The 22,250-nt window shown below is 41.1% G+C and overlaps 1 protein-coding gene across 2 annotated transcripts in view; it reads right to left on the bottom strand.

Moving 5' to 3' along the window:
- LOC115470354 (E3 ubiquitin-protein ligase MARCH8-like) overlaps window positions 1–22,250 on the bottom strand; it is a 195,939-nt gene that overhangs the window by 66,929 nt on the left and 106,760 nt on the right. For both annotated transcript variants that reach the window (XM_030203437.1, XM_030203438.1), the window contains one exon: window positions 1,840–1,890. In XM_030203437.1, the coding sequence (XP_030059297.1) occupies window positions 1,840–1,890 (51 nt within the window). The remainder of the gene's footprint in view (window positions 1–1,839; window positions 1,891–22,250) is intronic.

Raw genomic sequence — 22,250 nt, 5'->3', positions numbered from 1 at the left:
CTATCAATTATTGCAAATTGGCTCCTATTCTTCTGATTCCAGTGATATTGTTTTAACATCTATCCCTGAAAATGAGGACCTTGATTTACATCAACACAGCAACTACAGACTTATTGCTAGTATTCCTTTACTAGCTTGCGGTAGTGTAGGCGCAGGTTTTGGGGCTGTGCTGATCCATTTTTCTGCGCACCTGTAAAAAAGGCATTTTTAACATTTTTGCTGAAAATGGACGTGTGGCAAAATCAAAATTGCCGCACATGCAGTTTGAGTCTGCGACCTTACCACCAGCCATTGACCTAGCGGTAAAGTCTCACATGGTAACCAGGCGGTAATAATTAGACCTACATGCGTCAAATGCCACTTGGCACGTGTCCGATACACACGTCTGAAAATAAAAATTATTTTTCATCCACGCGTATTGGATGCGTGCCAAAAATAAAATTACCGCAAGAGCCATGTACTAGCCAGGCGGTAACTCCATTTTGGTGCGCTTTGGGCACACATAGACGCTTACGCAGCTTAGTAAAAAGGGCCCCTTAATTATCAGACATTATAGTAGCAAAATTAATTTCAGATTTTTTGAATGATCACAATTGTCTGAGTTTGACCCAATTTCGTTTTAGATCATTTTATAGCATGGAATCTCTTTTGATTGTTCTTGTGTCAGATGCAAATTTTTTTGGCACAAGGTGTCGATTTGATATTATTGCAATGTAATGAACTGTTGCTTTTGATACAGTTATTCATGAGATTCTGTTATTTAAGTTGAGCTTTCTAGGCATTACTGCTCATCTATTGAACTGGGATCACACAATTTCTCTGTAATCGTCACTATAAGGTAAAAATGAAATATCTTTCTCATCTAGTTGGAAATCACACTGCAGAGTACCCCAGGACTCGCCACTCGCTCCCATTCTTTATATTTATAAGCCTTCCTTCAGTGACAATATCTCAGGTTCAAGTGTATGCTTTTGCTCCACTGATGACATGTTATTTCTTGTTCCAGCAACAAAACCTTTATCCAGTACCACCTCTCTTATCAATGATAACATCAATAATGTCAGCTTCGCAATGTCTGTTCCCTAGTTCTTGAAGATCATTTTCGACTGTTGGTTCAAGCATTATTTATTTCACATCTTGACTATTGCAACTTTTTATATTCTGGCATATCATTAAATTAAGGAGCAAACTTGAAACCCTGTAAAATGTTGCAGCAAGATTGATCTATGGCATGAAGAAATATGATAGTGTTACTCCACTATTGATTAAATTATATTGTCTGACAGTTCAGGCCAGAATGCTTTTCAAATTGGGTTGCATTATATTTTTGAAGGTTCCAGTCCCAAATACTTGGTAGAGCTCTTTTGTTTGCCAAGACTAATCAAACCACTTAGAACTAAATAGAATTTTTACTTTATTTACCTTCAGTTAAGAAGGATACATTTTAAGAGGAGAGTTCTATAAATTTCCAAGTAGTTGAATTCTGGAACTCATTTCCATTTGAATTAAAATCCTTATAAATCCCATTTTTTATTTCGCTGTTCCCTCAATACTTTCTTAAGTAAAAAACATTTAGTTTAATCTTATGTTTACTTCTCATTTAACATTTTGTAATTACCAGAGTATGCCTGGTTTGGGATTTAAATTGTAATTCACTTTGCACCTCAAGGGGGAATTGCATGGGTAAACTTCTTAGAAAAGATTTTGTACTTTGCTAAAAAATCTCTCTTACCTCAACGCTCACTAGAAAAGTTATTAAACATTGCATGCTAGAAACACATAAAGATCTAGAACAGCATCCCACTTTTGCTCAAGGCGGGACAGTCTTGGAAATGTTACCTTGGAGATGTTACTGGAACAGCTCACGGAGTGCCCCAAAGCCTTTTCATTCTACATAAGAAGAGAACAAGAGAATAGTTAGAGCTCTATACGGTAAGAAAAAGAAAGGGTATAGCGAAGTTACTCACCTGTAACAGATGTTCTCCAAGGTCAGCAGGATTAGTATTCTCATATGTGGGGTGACATCCCCGAAGGAGCCTCAGTGCAGATGCTTCCCAATGTACTTATTACTTAAAGAAACCTTTAGTCTGCCCACACTGCACATGCGCAAGTGCATTCCCACCTGCTGGGAGTTGTGCGGGACCACCAATCTGATCCAATAGCATATGGACAAGAATACACTTCCTTTTTATTTTAAATTTATAAACTTACACATCCATAAATGGAGCAAGAACAGAAATGGAATTTCAAGAAATAAGTATGAAAAAAACGCACTTTTCCATAACCAACTAGCCCACATTAAGAGGAGAGGAATCATTCAACTTATAAACTAAACTAAAAAAAAAAGTTAGTTTAACACTAACTAAACATTACAGTGCAATATTTCTATATCTTACCCACCCTTTAACTTAAAGTGTTATTTCTCATGACCCTTAAGAAATTGCTCTAAAAAAAAGCCTTCCGCCTGTGTGACCCTAGCCACATCAAGAAAAATATAAATCCTTGCTTCATAATAAACCATATCTTTCTTCTGAAAATACCTCTTCAAAATCAAAGAATTATCACTCTCATGACCAACAGTTACTAACAAGGTAGATCTAGTATTAATTATATCCTGAGTATCCTCAAAAAAAGCTGTTAAACCTACTTTAATAGTAACTAAGGGGGTCTCTTTTACTAAAGCTTAGCTTAAGTCATCTGCAGAGCCCATTTTATTTCTATGGGCCCTGCTGCAAATAACTCGAGCTAAGCTTTAGTAAAATACCCCTTAATTGACCTATCCCTTGTTGATCAGTTTGAATCTTCTTTCTATCAGGTAAACAATAACAATTAGTTATAATAACCACTGATCAATTTCAAGATTTCCTTGAGATATTTTCTCACGAGAATCTCAGAAGATAAACATATACAAGCAAAATTCAAAACTCTCAAATTTCTAACCCTATTAGCATTTTCCATCATTTCTATCTTCAAATGAATATTATAGGAATCTTTAATCGCAGAGACGGAAGAAGCTTGTAGGGAAGAAGCCCGAGACTCTATAGCTAAAAGACATTTATCCAAAACCTGAATAAATGAATCCATATTAGTCAATTTCTCCACTACCTCTAGGAAAAAATTAATGTTCTGAGTTATAACAGCCTTAAAAATACCTTCCATATGTTGGTTCAAGTCCCATAAATCTTTTAAAGTTATATTCAGCTTGTCTCCCAATGGCTGAGACTGTTGGCTAACCCCACACCTTGCAGAGAATTGGGTAACTTTGTAAAAGCATTTTCAATCTGCCCAGATAAAGCTAGAGCTAGAGTATCTACTTGAAATACCCCCTCCTTGCAGGAAAATAAAAGAGGGGGAGGAGGGATGTGCTCAGAGGAACTCAAGAAAGTTCCAAGAAGTGACAGTACCTGTGATGATAGTTGTCCATTAGATCCTAAAGAAACCACATGTTTATCTATTGGGCCTACTGGTTTCAGAGTGGAGACTTTGGGGCAGATATTCTGACTGCGGGAGTTAGTTGGGTTACCTCCCATGGTTGGCAGAGAACCTGGAGATTTAATGCCAGGCCATATCTGACAACCTGCATTGAATTTCTGGGGGGTGGGGTTTGGCCACTATGCACATAGCTGGTTAAGTCGATATTCGTCTCACCCATTCTCTGAGGCAGCTTCCTCACCTGGTAAGCTGTGGAGGGTAACTGCATCAGTGCTGGCTCAGGGAACCGGCATCATCGACCGGCCAACAGGTAAAGAATTGGCCTTCCAGTACAGGCTAGAGTGTCTCCAGAGTCAACAAACGCACCCAGGAGATGCCTCAGCTCCTTCCAAAGCAAGGCCTGGATCTGTTCCTCAAAAGCAAGCTTTGGCAAAGGTGGGGGGGGGGGGGGGTCCTAGCCTCAGGGAGACTAACAGGTCAGCACCACTTCCTTGGAAGAGGCGCGGTCCTCACGGCACCAATGATGTTAACATCCCAGAGCTCCTGATATGTCAAGGAAGACTGATGCCGATGCTTCTTTGCCTTTGCTCAGTGCTTGGCATCAGGTCCTTCGGTGCTGAAGAGAACACCACCAAATCCAGGCATTTCCTCAGTGTCAGGTCTGAGTGAACTTGACCAGCAGGCCCACTATCAGTGCTCGACATCGAGGCAGGAGACCTCCTTGGTGCCGGATCATTGCCAGTCTCCAGTGCAGTTCCTGAGGCCATAGGGACTGATGCTCTAGATGCCGATGTTTTGGACTTCTGGAGGGCTGAGCCTCTCTCAGACCACCTCCCTAGTGGTGAAACAGTCCTCTTTAGCATTTGAACACAGAGAGTACAGGTTAGAGGATCATGGTCCCTTCCGAGACACTTGAGGCACTCCTCATGAGGATCAGTGACTGACATGATCCAAGTGCACAGTTTTTTAACCCACTGGCTAACTTCCGTGACATCGAGAGAAAGATAGCTGCAGTGAAATCAAACGACTCAATGGTGCAGGAAGGAAAAATAAACAAAGAGAGACTTGAGCCCGAGCCTAAAACGGCCATGGGTGCAAAAAAAAAAAGAAAAGTAAACAAAAGTGCCAAAAAGCTAAAGGAAAGGAAGGAAGGGTGGGAATCAAAAGTACAGCGCAGGAAAGCACAACAAGAAAATCAAACATTTTTTTTAAACCTGAAAAATCATGGCACGAGTAAAACACGTCAGCTCCGTGAAGAGAAAAAGACTGGCGGTTCCACATAACATACGCAGTGCAGGCCTTCCAAAGGCTCTGTTACGTGATAAGATGCACCCCACACATGATAATACTAGTCCTGCTTATCCTCGGAGAAATAATATTACCTGGAATTATAATGTACTGTACATTATTCATAAAAGGACGAATGGTAATGTCTGAGTAGAGTGAGTGAACTGTCTTGCACTTGAAGAATCAGTTTTGCATACTGACTGAAAACAAATAAAATAAACAGTCAATCGTTTCATTCTGTTCTGCAAGATCAGTCCTTTCACTTGAGTGTGTTTCATTAAGATTTTACAATATCTCTTTTCTCACCATGCATATTACAAAAATGCCTCTAGATTTGGCAAAACAACTTTTCCCGGTAATCCCAGGTATAAACTGTTATATTATGCCTTTTTTGGACCAGCATAAGCCTTCACTATCAATCTGGTAGAAAACTCTAAAGCCAGGGGTTAATACCAGTCTGCTCATGTTTGCAATTAACTTCAGGGAGCTTGAAAAGTAAGGAAGCAGGAAATGCAAGCTGGGAATTCCCCCACCAACCCACAAAAAAAAAAAAGATCACAAAATAGCATTTACAATTTTAATTCACCAAATACTATGGACTCAATTCACCCAAGCTGAGGAGGTCTGGAATTCCAATAGGTGAGTAATAGCCAAATATCAGATTTTCATTTTTTCTGTTGTAAAAAGTTATATTTAACTACTATATGAAGTGATTTTTTTTTAAATTCAATCTCTTTATTAACAAAACCAATACAACCCCCCTCCCCCCATCAACCCAAGGTTATACAAACACATTACACTGTCCCATATTACAAATAAGCTGAGATTTCATTCAAAATTCATACCTCAGCATTTTGACAATACAAATCTAAAAGAGCCCAAACTTTTTTAAACATTGAGAACCTCCACCTTTAAATCGAGCAGCCTCCTCATACTTTCTAATGAAGTGTTTTGAGTGCTAGAAAAATGTACTTGGAAAGGCCTAATAAAGAATATTTGGAGTACAGAGGTGGCGAAGCTTGCCTACACGTTCCACTTTCGGGCTTCACCAGGCAGAATTTAGGCACAGGCAATGCAGACAACTACCTCTGCCTCCAACTTCTGATAGGTCCCGAGCACTGCCATGCCTCAATCTCGGCTGATGTTGCCATCTCTTTAAATGGCTCGGAACAGGAGCCATGGCAGCGAATACATTAGAAAAATGCAGCAGGGAGAGCCCGAAAGCCCCAAACAGTGCTTCACTTCCTACTCTCACATGTGTGGGAGGAGGCAGCGGAGCACATTTCTGGCCAAAGTACGAAGTCTTGGTGGCCCTGCGCTGTGTCTTTATAATGTATTTGTTCTGGGAAGAAGAGAGGACATGTTGAAAACATGAAACACTTCTCCCCACCACTGGCAGAAAGCAGGCTCAGTGGAAGGGAAGCAAAACACCTCCTCCCCTCTCCCCATTGCCTATGGGTAATCAGAGAATAAATCCCTGGGTTCTTTTCTGCCTCCAGACCACTCCGAAAGGATTATGGATACTATTTGTTTCTGAGACTTCTATAATAAATAGATTTACTTCTACTCAAGGAAGCCTCCTTTTTGTTAATGTAGTTCCCATAAAAGAAATATTTTTATTTCATTTCATTGACTTCTGTACTGCAACACAAATAAACAAGACTGTTCATTGAATGTGGTGTATACAAAATGCTCTCCAATACTTAAAAAAAAACCCCAACCTACCCAAATTCCCTCGAAACCAGTAAAAACCCCTTTAAAACCTATTTAAACTCCACCTTCATGCATAAAGACTGAAGTCCCCATTCATTAATGACAAAAGCATCTTACCGCAAAAACCCACCCAGAGATCTCCAATAAGCCACATCTTCACTTTTTTCCCCAGAAGTTTAAAGAGTTGTTCTCCAGCTTAGTATCTAGATGAATGGTATTCCACAATTCAGGACCTCAGACTGGAAATATCCTAGCCTGCACATACTTCTCTGCATGAAACGTCCAACAAAGTACATTGTTTAATCTCAATATTCTGGCCAATTGGTGCTTTTTTGTATTTTTTTGATCAGTACTCGGGTCAGCTGCTTCTCAGAGCTCAAAATAACACTGTGAAAATGTTAACCTGTGTACAATGTTTAACAGGTAACCAAGTGCAGATCCAGATCCTGTCAAAGTGGTTTCTTTGTGCATCCGTAGATCACCCTTTCTGCCACATTTTGTAACCACAACTGCTGGTGGCTTCAGTCATGCCATAAAAATGGACCTTTACTGCTGGCTTGTTCCATTTGAAGTCTGTAGCCCAGAAGTAAAATTCTGTGGCATACTGTCACTGTTCATCAGCCCTAGTGGAGACCCATGGCTGGTTTCTGCCAACTGGACCCATTTTTGATTCCCAAAAGCTGAGAGAGGGCGTTTGTTTACGCTTTCTAACAATAATAGAACCAGGGGACACAAGATGAAATTAGAATGTGGTAGGTTTAAAACAAATCAGAGAAAGTTTTTCTTTACTCAGCGCGTGGTTAGACTCTGGAACTCATTGCCGGAGAAGGTAGTGACGGCAGCTGGCCTTGCTGAGTTTAAAGGGAGTCTGGACAGATTCCTGAAGGAAAAGTCCATTGATCGTTATTAAATTTTGGGTTTTTGCCAGGTTATTGGGGCCTGGATTGACCACTGTCAGAGACAGAGTGCTGGGCTTGATGGACCTTTGGTCTTTTCCCAGCGTGGCAGTGCTTATGTACTTATGGTCTACCTGAATCATCCTCATCAGGCAGTGGGATAACCCAGCCCAGAGCTTTCTTGGTACAAAGGATAATTCTAAACCAGTGCTTATTAACCTTTTTGTGGTTGTGACCCCATGATTGCAAGCAAATAAAGTTGTGTGACCCCCGGAGGTGCAGAATAATGACGAACCTATGGAGAGGTCACAATCCTAAATGAGGGTTTTGTGACCCCATTTGGGGTTTTGACCCGCAGTTTGGGAAGCTCTGTTCTAAACACAACTTTAACCATGTCTGAGGGCTATCTATGCAGCTGCAGGTAAAAACATAGCTTACACTAATGTAAAAGCCCTCCACAATTTTCCTCTAGTCATATCAAAATTCTCTTTGAGCAGATGACCAGTTGGATAGCTTTTCTTGGAATCCCCAGGTATAAACTGTTACAATAGTCCAAGGAGGGTATAATGTGTTGTGTGCCTACATTACCACCCTAAATATCTGTGTGTCTAAAATGGCTTCAGTTTTCTCACCCACTAAACGTAAGGAATCTGTTATGCACCTTTACCATAACTGAGAAGAAATATCAAAAGATCTCATCAAAAATAATTCTCTCACCCATTCAGCCTCTGTCACCTCTCCCTCCTTAATCTTTCATCTCAAAGGTAATACAATTCCACCAATTCCTGTAATCCACAGCACTTCCATTTTAGCACTATTCAGTTCTAATCCACTAATCCTTAAATTCCTTCCTCCTAGAATTAACACTTTTACATCATCTACATAAAGATAGCCAGTCATTCCCAAAGATGTATAAGCATGAACTGGCTCCCAAGGAAAATCTTTTTTCCTTCTAAGGAAAGCAGAAAAAAAAAGTATTAAGGAGCTATTAAAATATTTCGATTCAAAGTTGTTTTTGACCCTTTTATAGGGACTTGACTACAATTGCTGCAGCCAGGACTGGAAAAAAATGTGGTCCAGATCTAGGACCCATCTTCAAAATAGAGGCAAAACAATATCCTTCCAATACATTTCCATATACTTCAATCCTCTTCACTGGGCTCACTCACCTGATTCTTCCCCCTCAATGTCCCTCCTTGCATGGTGCCCAGGACTTTTCCAGCCCTGGCTTCAAGACATCACAGCACTTGTCTTTTTTAAAACAACTTTATGAGATAACAGAAGCTACTGAAGGTATAGATGCCCTGGCTTCTTTCTATCTATGAAAAAATTACCAAAGTGTAGCCACCAGTATTTAATGACTGGTTTCAGTGTTGTGAAAGAGGAGGACAAACTCCCAGAATCCATGATGAACGCGGTAATCTCCATGATTTCCAAACCTGAGGGCAATCCCTTCAATGAATTATGACAAACACTTAGCTAAAGTGTTAGAGAAGTATTTGCCTAACTTTGGGATCCTTTTACTAAGGTGCGCCAAAAAATGGGCTGCGCTTGTGTAGGCACGTGTTTTGGGCGCTTGCAGATCCATTTTTCAGCGTGCTTGTAAAAAAGGCCTTTTTTAAATTTTTGAGGAAAATGGACGTGCGGCAAAATAAAAATTGGTGCACGTCCATTTTGGGTCTGAGACCTTACCACCAGCCATTGACTTAGCAGTAAGGTCTCACACAGTAACCGTGTGGTAATCATCTAAATGCTTAGAATGACGATTACTGCCTGGTTTCCGCCGCATGCAGGAAAATAAAAATTATTTTTTGGTATGTGTAAAAAACAAAATTACCGCCCGGGCCTCATGGTAGCCAGGCGGTAACTCCAAATTGATGTGCGATGGGCACACGTAGGCACTTAGGCGGCTTAGTAAAAGGGCCCCCTTTATAGACAAAGATCAGATTGGATTTGATATAGGATTAGGAGCTAATGGCATTATATGTACCCTAGTCCTATTTGATAAAGAACAGAAAGGAAAGGTTCAAGGTTCTGTACTGCCTTTTGAAAGCACAAAGTGGTGTACATCATGTATAAAATAAATATGTACCATACACATAAAAACAGATAAAGATAACCTGCCATCTCAAAATGCTCTTATCCATTTGCTGAGCACCTCAAAACCATCAGCTCAATGGACCAAACCAAACAGCTTCAGCAGACTATTAGACTATATTACTCCGGCCATAAAAGAGGTGGAGGTGACCTGGTTGAGAATTCAAGTTTAATCTTGTGAACCTTATTATGAAAGTACTCAGCCAGAGTCTGGGGAGAAAGTGAAGAGGGAGTTAGAGGTGAAGGCACTTTGAGGAGAGAGTTCAGTGTGGCAAAGAGATGTCGAGGGCTTGAGCCAAGAGAATTTGTTAACTGAATGTAATAATCCTGTTTGGCAAGTAAAAGAGCAGACTGGAAGGAGGTCAGCAAGAATTTGAAATGTATGAAGTCAGCATGAGCACGAGATTTCAGCCAAAGGTGTTCAGCAGAGTGGGCACAGGAACGTAGGTAGCGGATTCTAGAGGTCAGCCAAGGCTGGGGTTTGGTACGCTTTACAGGACGGGGAATGGGAGGAGCAAGAGTATCCAGAGCAGAGGAGAGAATAGTATTATAGGAAGAGACAGCCTCATTGACAGACTTGGATAACATAGTGGTAGAGAAGAGATTTGAAACACTGGAGGACAGAGTAGAAGAATAGCCTGAAGATTCCTAAATGTATTAGTTAAGATTGGACGGGACTGGGGAGGAGGGTGTTTAAGTGTGAAATTTATCAGATGATGGTCAGAGAGGGGAAGAGCTGAAGCCCTGAAGCTGGAGAGTGAGCAGTTTGAGAAGAGGATAAGATCAAGACAGTGGCCATTCTGGTGAGTGGGGGTAGTGAAGCACAGTTGAAGATTGAAAGAGGATGTTAACGCGAGAAACTGAGAAGTATAAGAGGGATCATTAGCGTGAATGTTAAAATCCCCAAGAATGAGGGAAGGAAATGAAGGTTCAAGAAAGAAGGAAATCCAGGCATCAAAGTCAGTGAGAAAGGAAGAAAGGGACTTATCAGAGGGTCGATAAATGACTGCTACTCAGAGAGGCAGAGGAGTGAATAGACAGATAGAGTGGACTTTGAAGGAAGAAAAGCAGTGAGACTGAGGTGGAAGAAGAGGTTGAAATCTACAGGAGGGTTGAAAGTAGTAGCCCGACATCACCTCCACGGCCAACCGGGCAAGGAGTATGGGAGAAAAGATAACCTCCATGGCATAGAGTCTTCAGGGAAAAGCCAAGTTTCAATTAGGGCAAGCAGATGGAGAGAACAAGAGATAAATAGGTCATGGATGTAGGAAAGTTTGTTACAGACAGAGCGGGCATTCCACAGAGCACATGATAAAGGCAGGCAAGAATGGGGAGAGGAACAGAAATTAGATTGGAGACATCATGGTGTGACCTGCACAAATAGGATGAGAGCTGATGTGGAAGACCAGGATTGGGATTGATGTCCCCCCGCGGAGAGCAGGAGAAGGAGCAAGAGAGTACGGAGAAGAGTTGGAGAGGTATGATGACAGCGACGATGGCGAGATGTACTCAGAAAGGAGATGGATGAATGGAAGGAAGGAAATGTTGAAGGTTGAGAGCTGAGAAGAAGGAAGAGAACAAAAGAGATGGTGAGGTGATGAAAGCAGAGGGTGGACAATGTGTTCGTGCAGTGTACAGTGGTTTTAGATGGAGAAACAGATTAGGAAGGGGCAGTACCAAGAAGAGAAAGTGTACTGGAGCCATAAGTAGTAACTGGGATAGAATATAAATGTAAAGAGAAAATGCCCGGTGCGCGGCACCTAGAGCGGGGGCCCTGAGTGTATCGGAGTGGACCTGGGAGTCACCCCGGAGAAGGCTGTCAGGATATGCAAATGAGCTGCAAGTCCTCCACAGCACCTGAAAGGCAGCCGGTGGGAGAGCTGGGCACTTCTCAGCCAAGGAAAGGCTTACCAGGGGTTAGGCTGAAGCCAGCATTCCTCCCCCTGAGAGTCACCTGACCTTAGCCAAAAAAAGCACCTGGAAACCCTGGGCACATGGAGCAAGGGCCCTGGGAAGAAAAAGCCAAGAATATCAAGTAATTTTATAACTACTACCGATATATAGACACCCAGGTAGCACCTTATAATCAGCCCTACAGCTGCCACACAAGTGTCCAAGAGAACACAACAAGAGAAAGGAGCCTTCTGAATTGGGTATACCAGAATATGTTTATCCACATAGGACCCATCGTGGGCCGTGTTTCGGCAGATGCCTGTATCAGGGGTTGTATATGTTGCAGGAAAGGACTCATGGTCCTCTTTCTTATTTCTTCAAAAGATCAACAGTTGCCCACAATACCGACTCGTGCAGAATAAACAGAGATTCCAACTGCTATAACAAGCGTTCAAGACATAATTTATAGTATTCTATAAGTTATACCCATAAATGTACAGCCCTGCCCCTGCTACAGCCGAGCCTTGCCTATGTGCATGCCCACCTGTAAGATACATGCTACTCAAGATACGCATAAATCTACAGTATAGCTCATAGGTACATATCTGGCATGTACATGCATATCTGTGTACATATGTGCATATATGCGAGTATTCTGAATATTTATGTGCACAACTAGTGCAACCTGCATGAAGCAGCAGATACAACCCTAACCACCTTACTGAGCAGACTGGGTGGCCATTTCAGCCATAATCTAACATGTTACTAAAGACATTTTTATTTTATTTATTTATTTATTTGTTGCATTTGTATCCCACATTTTCCCACCTATTTGCAGGCTCAATGTGGCTTACAATTTTCCGTCATGACTTATGCCATTTCAGAATACAGATACAGTTGGTAATACATATAAAACATGGATGATATAATGAACAGTCAGGTAAAACATATTTAACATGGATTACATACAATTATTCAAGTGTCTCCCTTGGTATTGTGCTTGGTGTTCTTTAACATGAACCCTTTGTGCAAACCTCGTTATCTTAAATATATAATTTATGCAAACACTGGACTTCTGCAATCTTTGATCTTGAAAACATGCCCTGAAGATTATTTCTAACAATAAGACAGCTAGATGTAGAGGAAATATCTGTGCATAATCATGAAACCTGTAAGCTAGCCCTTTATTTCTATTTGTGACAGCACAGTACCTTACATATTTAGAAGTACGCAACAATATTAGCAAAACCCTTTTGGTTGGCAAATCATTTGCAAAGTGTAAATAAATGCAGAATTTATTTTGAAGAGCTCAAGCACATGCTGGTGTCTCTCTTCTGTCATCTCCTCCTACACCTCTTTCTTCATTTTTCTCGCTCTCCCTGTTGTGTTCCTTAATTTTCTCATATAGTACCTCCTTCTGCTTCAACTGCTACAAACCCTTTTAATAGCACATGAACTAAAAATTTAACACCTAGTCTGAGCTAGCTGTTAAAAATGAGGTATCAGCAAACACGTACCAAAATGTGTGTAGTGGTCAGCATAGTATGCTTTTGAGCATACACCTGTTAAATCCAATGTGCATCTGAAATTTCTTCAGTTACCATGCATGCACACAAATTTTATCACTTACAAACTAATATCTTTTCAGACACGTTTAGTATGCATAGTAAAGATTCCATGATTTGCATGTTTTTCATGAAACCTAAACAGCCTTGGGGCATACCCAGCTGTCTGTTTATGGAGGGCTCACGGTGGGAGGACAATGCATTTCCTTCCTCTCCCCTGCATTAAAAATAATACTGCTGCTGGCAGGAATGCCAAAGCCCCACCAGCCAAAGAGATCCATTGTCAGAGCCGCCACCCTCCTTCTTGTGTTGCTGCAGTACAGAGGAAGTCAAAAGCGTGCTTCCAGCTGCTGAAGTCTGGACTCCTCGAACATACTCAGTCTAGGTAGATCTTAATATGTTTAGAAAAACCAACACTATGATTGCTCTACAAAAATATCCTTATGATCATTCAATCGAATGAAGATTTAAACATAAATTGTGCCAATATAGGTCCCTTTGAATCACCTTTCTACTGATGACTCCCAAATCTACCTTTCTACCCCTGATATCTCACCTTGCATCCAAACCAAAGTTTCAGCGTGCTTGTCTGACATTGCTGCCTGGATGTCTCAACGCCACCTGAAATTAAATATGACCAAAACCGAGCTTCTCATTTTCCCCCCCAAACCCACCTCCCCGCTCCCCCCGTTTTCTATTTCTGTTGATGGCTCTCTCATTCTCCCTGTCTCCTCAGCTCGAAACCTTGGGGTCATCTTTGACTCTTCTCTCTCCTTCTCTGCTCATATCCAGCAGACCGCCAAGACCTGTCGTTTCTTACTTTACAACATCCGTAAAATCCGCCCCTTTCTTTCCGAGCACTCTACCAAAACCCTCATCCACACCCTTGTCACCTCTCATTTAGACTACTGCAATCTGCTTCTTGCTGGCCTCCCACTTAGTCACCTCTCCCCTCTCCAGTCGGTTCAAAACTCTGCTGCCCGTCTCATCTTCCGCCAGGGTCGCTTTACTCATACTACCCCTCTCCTCAAGACCCTTCACTGGCTCCCTATCCGTTTTCGCATCCTGTTCAAACTTCTTCTACTAACCTATAAATGTATTCACTCTGCTGCTCCCCAGTATCTCTCCACACTCGTCCTTCCCTACACCCCTTCCCGTGCACTCCGCTCCATGGATAAATCCTTCTTATCTGTTCCCTTCTCCACTACTGTCAACTCCAGACTTCGCGCCTTCTGTCTCGCTGCACCCTACGCCTGGAATAAACTTCCTGAGCCCCTACGTCTTGCCCCATCCTTGGCTACCTTTAAATCTAGACTGAAAGCCCACCTCTTTAACATTGCTTTTGACTCGTAACCACTTGTAACCACTCGCCTCCACCTACTCTCCTCTCCTCCTTCCTGTACACATTAATTGATTTGATTTGCTTACTTTATTTTTTGTCTATTAGATTGTAAGCTCTTTGAGCAGGGACTGTCTTTCTTCTATGTTTGTGCAGCGCTGCGTATGCCTTGTAGCGCTATAGAAATGCTAAATAGTAGTAGTAGTAGTAGTAGTATTACCGTATTTTCGTAAATATAACCCACGGGTAATACAAGTTTTTATTTATTATGACTATCCACTGCGGGTTAAACAATGGTGCGGGTTATACAAGTCCTTACATTTAAAGGTCATGGTGGAGGAGGCATTCTTTATATAGAAAAAAAACCCCATAACTCCTGAAAAGATTACGAAAAATACTTTTATTACAAGTAGCATTTAGTAAAGTCCCCATAGGAACTTTTGGTAATATACCTTATAAGGAGGCACTGAACAGATCTATAGCAAAAAAACAACCCTGCAGCAATCTCGTTGCGCAACTACCCATTGTTTCAGATTTGCCTCCAAATTGGGCCATTTAATAGATTTTCCACACCAAGCTTCATGATTTCCATGTTCTTTCACGTATTCGACTGCTGATAATTCGAACTCAGCTGTATACAACTTTCTTTTTGGCACTGTAAATGGACAACCGGTAAATATTATGGTAAACTTTTCCTTCAGTCCAGCACCGTTGGCGTGCCTCAGCCACCCACGCCCACACTCCTGTGCATGCTTACGTCATCTCAAAGAACTGTGAGTGAATGGGAAATACAGTGGTGTGGGCTATACTTGGTTCCTTCTTTTCTGCGGGATATACATGGGCTATACACGTGAAAATAGGGTAATCACAATTTGAGAATCAGACACCAGTTTAGAATCTTGTTCAATATATTTAGAACATAAGTAGGTAGTGGAGGAGTGGCCTAGTGGTTAGGGCGGTGGACTTTGGTCCTGGGGAACTGAGGAACTGAGTTTGATTCCCACTTCAGGCACAGGCAGCTCCTTGTGACTCTGGGCAAGTCACTTAACCCTCCATTGCCCCATGTAAGCCGAATTGAGCCTGCCATGAGTGGGAAAGCGCAGGGTACAAATGTAACAAAAAATAAAATAAAAAAAAGTTTTAGTACCAAGAAGGAACAGCTTTCTGATTTCCACATACTTCTTAAGTAATTACAATTTCTTTTGGAGTCTGGAAGTTGGACTTAAGCGAAATATCCTGTGCATGCTGGTTGCTGTTTTTGTTATCAGTTATAATTTTGTAAAACAACAAATTTTAAGTACCAAGTTGGTGCTAGCAGTAGCCTACACATTGCTATGGGGAAAAGGAAGCAAGTTCAAATAGATTTCAAGTCAATGACAAAAGATTCCCGGCATGACCTGACAGAAAATTATCACCTCAGTTTGTTATAGTCAAACTGGAACTGGTGACTATTTTTGTTTAGTGCTACTTTTAATTTAGCTAAAGATGGGTTTTTCCTCTATTTTAAAAAACTATTTGCAGAAGTAGTTTACAAACTGAAAAGCCCCTAGATTATGTGTTTAATATTTATCTTTCTCTCTGAGGGTAGTTACTAATGTGCATTAAGGAGTAGCCTAGTGGTTAGAGCACGGTGCACCAGTCTTGACATCCAGAGATGGCCAGTTCAAATCCAACTGCCGTTCCTTGTGATCTTGGGCAAGTCACCTAACCCTCCAATGCCTCAGGTACAAAATTAGAGTGTAAGCCCTCAAGGGACAGATAAATACCCATGTACCTGAATGTAACTAACCTTGAGCTACTACTGAAAAAGGTGCGAGCAAAATCTAAATAAATAATGTGAAATGGCAAAATTGTGCATTACACTAACATGCATTACAGTAAAGTAAGTCACTACATGCTGCATAATAACGAGATGCATAGCACCTCATTATTATGCAAATTAAACAGTGCAGCTTGCATTGAAATCCACAAGCTGCATTATTTGTTGAAAAATGTCAGCTCAAACCTTGTATTATTTTTCCTGCCCAGAAGCACTGGGCCACTAACACATAGTCTGATGCTTCCTGGTGCCATCTTTGAGATGCCACATAGTGCTTCCTTCGAAGACCCCCACCACCCCCTCTCCCCCATAGGCTTCCCCTGGCCTACCTCTATGAATCCCTAGAGGCACAGGGGGTCCAGAGCAGGGGGTTTCCTTATATGGGGCTTGATCCCTGGTGGTAGTACCATGAGATTTCCATTAGGAGTCACCAATGCCATTTTGAACCCAGCACTGGTAGGAGCAATTAGGTATTGCTCCTGCTACAGACTCTCTAGACCACTAGGGCTTCAAAAAAGAAGCCTGGGGGGGCCTACGGAGGTGGTGGTCTTTGAGGGAATCAGGAGGGGCTATGGGGAGGGGCTGAGGATCTTTGGAGGGAAGCCTATGCCAGAATCTTGGGGGGATCTTGGGGGTGGGGGGAGGTAGCACCAGGCTCTAGCCTCTGAACCTCTGGCCCCTTTAAGAAAGGTTCCTTGGGAACACCAGGCCACCTACTACTGGCCCGATGCTACCAGGGACCTGAATAAACTTGTTAGTAAGATCTTCTTCTTATCCTCTTCTGAAAGGGTGGTTAGTGGCAAAAAGTATGAAGACAGCTTAGACATTTCAAAGCTTTTGGAGACCCCTAGTAAAAAAGAAACTAATCAGGGCCACTCTTTTGTCCTCCTTTGTTTTAGCACAGGATTGTGATTCTAATCTGCAATTTCAAGTGAAGGAGTAGCCTAATGGTTAGTACAATGGTCTGAGAACCAGGGGGACTGGGTTTAACTCTCACTGTGGCTCCTACTGACCCTGGGCAAGCTACTCAACTCTCCGTTGCCCCAGGTCAAAAATAAGTACCTGTATATAATATGTAAACCTCTGATTATAACCACAGAAAGGTGGTATATCAAATCCCATCCCCTTTTCCTTGTAGGAACTGATATGCTGTAATTATGGATCACAGAATCTGGATTTGTCCTAACCTTGAGATGCCTAAGGAGCCACTTTTATTACATAGGTGTCCTTTTACAAAGGTGCAGTAGGGCTACCATGCAGGTAGCATGCCAAAATAGCACTATCGCTGGGCACTCCCAGGTGCTCAGCGGTAGTTCTGATTTTGGCGCATGCCATTTCCTGCAGTAGAAATTTTTCTATTTTCTACCATGGGGGGCATTTCCAGCAGTGTGGCCACACTGCCACGTGCTGCTTGAACCACCGGGTTTCGTGTGTGAGCCCTTACTGCCTACTGAATAGGAGAGGGTAAGGGCTCAACTCCGTTTGTATATGCAGATGATACAAAGATCCTTAGCATTCTAGATTATAATTCCCCTCATGACATTTCTGTTCTGAATAACAAATTGGATCTTATTGCTAATTGGCTGTTCACTCATAAACTCACATTGAACCCTGACAAAACACGAGTCCTTTTCACTTGGAAGGGTGATCCCATATTAACAACTCCCATTAGTATCACTGATCTACTATCACCCTTTAATCAGCGGTTAAGGTTCTGGGAGTAATTTTAGATCAACATCTAACTTTCCAACCACAAATATCTGCAGTCGTACACTCTTGCTTCTTTAAATTATGTATGTTATACTCGGTTACATGCCTATTTAGAAAAGGAGCTCTTTGTGTATTGATCCATGCGTTTGTCATCAGCAAGATGGATTACTGTAATTCACTCCTATATGGTACTTGATCTTCTGATTTACAGAATTCAGCAGTAAAGCTTCTCACCAGTGCGTATATTCGATCACATGACCCCTCTATTATATCAGGAGCATTGGCTGCCAATTATACACAAGATAGCATATAAAATTTGACACTTATACTATATCATTCTATATAACCACTATATGTTCCTCTGTTTCTGATATCTTATACCCCCCTCTTGATCCCTCAGGTTTTCATCTGAAAATCATTTAATTATCCCCTCCTTTCAAATAAGATGATCAGACACTATCCACTCGTGAATTTTCAGTGTCATAGATCCTACCTTATGGAATTCTATGCCAATTTATTTGAGGTTTGAATCCACTCATGCAACCCAGCACACTTCGGTCCTTTCTTGCCTTCGTTCTCTTGGGACCAGGATGTGAGCTACCAACTTTTGCCACTTTTAGCTCGTTTAAACATTTTTTTTTAGCATTTCTCCAAGTCTTTCCTTTCAACAATTCTTTATTACCTCCAATGCAAATATTTAAAAAAGCATAAAGGAACGCAGGAAGACACGACATGAGAAATACGATTATGAAAGCAAAGTTCTTGATCAAGTGGCACCCAAGATCTTAATGGCTGTCTTGTATGGAAGAGGGGTGCCTTTGATGGTAAACGCAGATAAAATAGATGAGGTTAAGTAGAGAGAAGATCAGGACTTAAAGATTCAACACGTGGAAAATATATAGGACAACTGAAGACTCTTTTATTAAACACCAATGGAGAAGCTAGCCAGAATATTTCATGGGATGCTACTGAAGTAGTAATCATGGGCAATTTATACTGGTTTCTGATTATAAGATAATTCTCCTTAAAGCATGGATACATCCTCCAGCTGAAATTCAAATCCCCAGAGAGCAAGCATAAGGCACTTGTATCCAAAAAAATAAAAAAATTAAAGTGCTGGGGGACAGGATAAGAATTTGATTTTAAACACTATGGGCTAGGTTTACTAAGCAGCGCTATGGGCACATTAGCGTTTTTAATGCACGTACACCATTTACGTGTGTTAAAAATGCTAACACACCCATAGAAAGGGCTTGCCTATTAATTATTGAACAAGTATTGCAACGTCAAGAATTATCCCAGGCTAAAATTCAACTATTGTTGCTGATGGCATCATTTGTTATTGAAAAATATTATTTTCAATTTTTAGAGCAATATTTTTTGCAGGTTAGAGGAATTGCCATGGGGGCAACTGTTGCCCCCATGGTAGCTTGTCTCTACATGGCGATGTACGAGTCCCTTCATGTCTACCCCTCTATGTATGCACAAAACAAACTATTAGCCTGGAAGCGTTATATTGATGATATTCTTGTTATCTGGTCAGGATCCTCTGAGGAGGCGTACTCTTTTATTGAGTACTTGAATAGCTGTGACTCTAATATTCAATTTGTCTTACAATCTATGGGTAATACAGTCCAGTTTTTGGATATTGAGATTATGTTTTTGGGGGGTCAGTTTTCGACCGGGGTCTATCGTAAGTCTACAGACAAAAATACTATATTGCATTTCAATAGTCATCATCCTCGTAAATTAAAAGAAAGTATTCCAATTGGTCAATTCTTAAGAATTAAAAGATTATGCTCTGATCAGGCAATTTACAGCCAGCAAGCCAGATTAATGTCAGACAGATTTAGGGAGCGAGCATATCCCCGTTATGCTATTACATCTGCTCATAAACGAGCACAACATGCACAACGATGCTGGTTGAATTTGAACAAGCGAACCCCTGACAGTTGTAACAAACAGGTTAATTGTATACTCCCATATTATAAGCAGACAAAAGCTATTCAAAATATAATATTAAACACTGGTCTGTTCTGTCATTACATCATGGTCTTTATGACAAACCTCAGTTTTCTTGTATTCGAGATAGAAATATGGGAGAGATTTTATCTGAGAAAAGATTAACCACTTTGAGGATTCTAGGTCATGGGGTCACACTCAGTGCAATGCTTGCGTGTATTGCAAATATGCTATTTGCACAGATCGTGTCTGGATACATTCCATTAAAAAGTTTTATTACTTAAGATCACGGACTAATTGCAATACTAAGAATGTTGTTTACGCCATAAGCTGTCCTTGTCAGCTTTGGTATATCGGGGAAACAACTCATAAAGTAAAAATGCGTATAGCTCTACATCTAAGTAATATTAGACTAATGAAGGTAGACACCCCTCTGGTTAGTCATTGGTTGCAGTTACAACATTCAGTAGAGGATCTTAAATGTGTTGTTCTAATTAGTATGCAAGGATGTAAAAGTAATATTGAACAAGCATTAATCCGTAGGGAGTAGCGCTTAATATTTAATTGGGAAACTGTGCACCCTCACGGCCTCAATAAAGAGATTGATTGGCCATTGTTAATGATGGTATGAAAAGGATCTGGTGTGATAGTAATGTATTCTGACCAATCGTGATTTCATCACGTCAAATGCTGAGAGCGGTCATGGTGTGCCCAGTGCTTCAATGTGGCTGAGAAGGTAGTTTGTATAACTGAATTTTGTAATCTAAAAAGTTAAAGTATGTAAAGGTATGGATGTAATTGTTATATCGTTTGTATAAGGTCTCCTGAAGAAGCTATGTGAAACATGGCCAGTGTAGAGACCCGTCATGTTATGAATGAATATGTGAATCCAGATGGTGGTTTCTTTGGAAGATGTCCCAAGTGAAGGTTTGGCTTCATCAGCCTAATAATACGTATATTGCTGAGATATGATGGCAATTTTGGATCTTAAATTTTTTTTTGAGATCTACCAACAAGCAAGTTACGATATATTTAGTCTTGGGACTTTAATTCAACATTGGATGAATACACCGGAGTAATGATTAGTTGCTCGGCTTTAAGTACTGTGGACACTATTATAATAACACTGAATATCCCTATATATGATCAATTGGGATCAGCTAAAGTCTTGATGTTTATGGACATTTGATAAAACGGTTCTATTGACTTTATGAGGAAATGCAATGTAACATCTGTGATAATTTCACTGATAGTGTGCAGTTTTAGTTTGAACTTTCAATGTTTAACCCCTCTGTGAGAATGTATGGAGAAGAGTGATATGTAATAAATGTGTTAATTATGATTAAACATGTATACGTTATTATAAAGAGGTATATAATTGCTAAGAGTCCCACTATTAAAGTACATAGAAATGTATAGGCGCATTAGCGTTTAACGCGCCTCCAATTTACAGGCGAGTTAAAAACGCTAACACACCTTAGTAAACATACCCCTTAGAAAACTATGTGATCAAAGAAACAATTCTGGGGTCTGCCTATAGATACAGAACTACAGAAAGGCAGTAATATCAATACTAATCTGAGAAGTACTAAAAGGTTTACTCTTTAAACTCTTTCTTCAACTTCAGTAACAGTCAGCAACAAATAGAAAATTCTTCCATACAGAACAAAACAAATTCAGCTCATGTAAATTTTACAAATGCGTGTTTTCCCCCTCTGATAGTATCTTCTACCCCTCCAACTTAGTAGTCTACCCTATCCAATGACCCCACCCCCACCCCACAAACACAATCAACAGGAAATAGGCAGAATTTCCTTAAGGCATATAGAAACAATAATATTATAAAGTACCGAGGCCATCCTGCAGGAAAAAAATGTCTGCCCCCCACCATTATACTGATCCTATGTTGCAAGAGCATTCAACATTGCATTTCAAAATCTGGATGTGAAGGAGTTCAAAAAGGATCCCAAGTTTTTAAGAATTTATTAGTCAACTTTTTCCCTTACTGAAGTTCATAGATATGCTCCATTCTAAGCAAACATGCATTTGTGTTCTCCATAATGATAAAGCGGGAAGTGTTTGTGTGTGTGTGTGTGGGGGGGGGGGGGGGGGGGTCTGTGTATATCCACTGGAGTAATATACACTTTTTCATCATCAAACAGGCCTTCTGGACTATGAGGGAGTCTACAGGATGCTGCCACTTCCTCACAGTGTCAAGGCCACCTTAAAACCCCTAGCCCCGCCAAAGGGGGAAGTGACATGGAAGGGGTGAAGTCAGAAGGGCATGACCCAGGAAGTATAAAAAGCCAGGTCAGAGCTAGGATTAAGGAGCTCAGAAGAAGTGACGGCCACTGCAGATGCCTCCACCCTGAAGCTGAGAAACTGCAACCGCCACATTCAGATAGGCAGCTTGGAATCTTGAAGAGTTTGCGTTTTCACCTGGCCGGCTGCAGGCCTGTCTTGTGTGCCTTCTAGAGACTGTGCTGGTAAAACTGTATTCAGGGGCCAGGCCAGAGACTAGTAAGAACTGCTGCTGA

This window comes from Microcaecilia unicolor, chromosome 5, assembly GCF_901765095.1.
Source record: "Microcaecilia unicolor chromosome 5, aMicUni1.1, whole genome shotgun sequence".
NCBI classification, from domain to species: Eukaryota; Metazoa; Chordata; class Amphibia; order Gymnophiona; family Siphonopidae; genus Microcaecilia; species Microcaecilia unicolor.
Note: the sequence above shows the minus strand (reverse complement) of the source record. Positions and strands in the feature narration are given on the sequence as shown.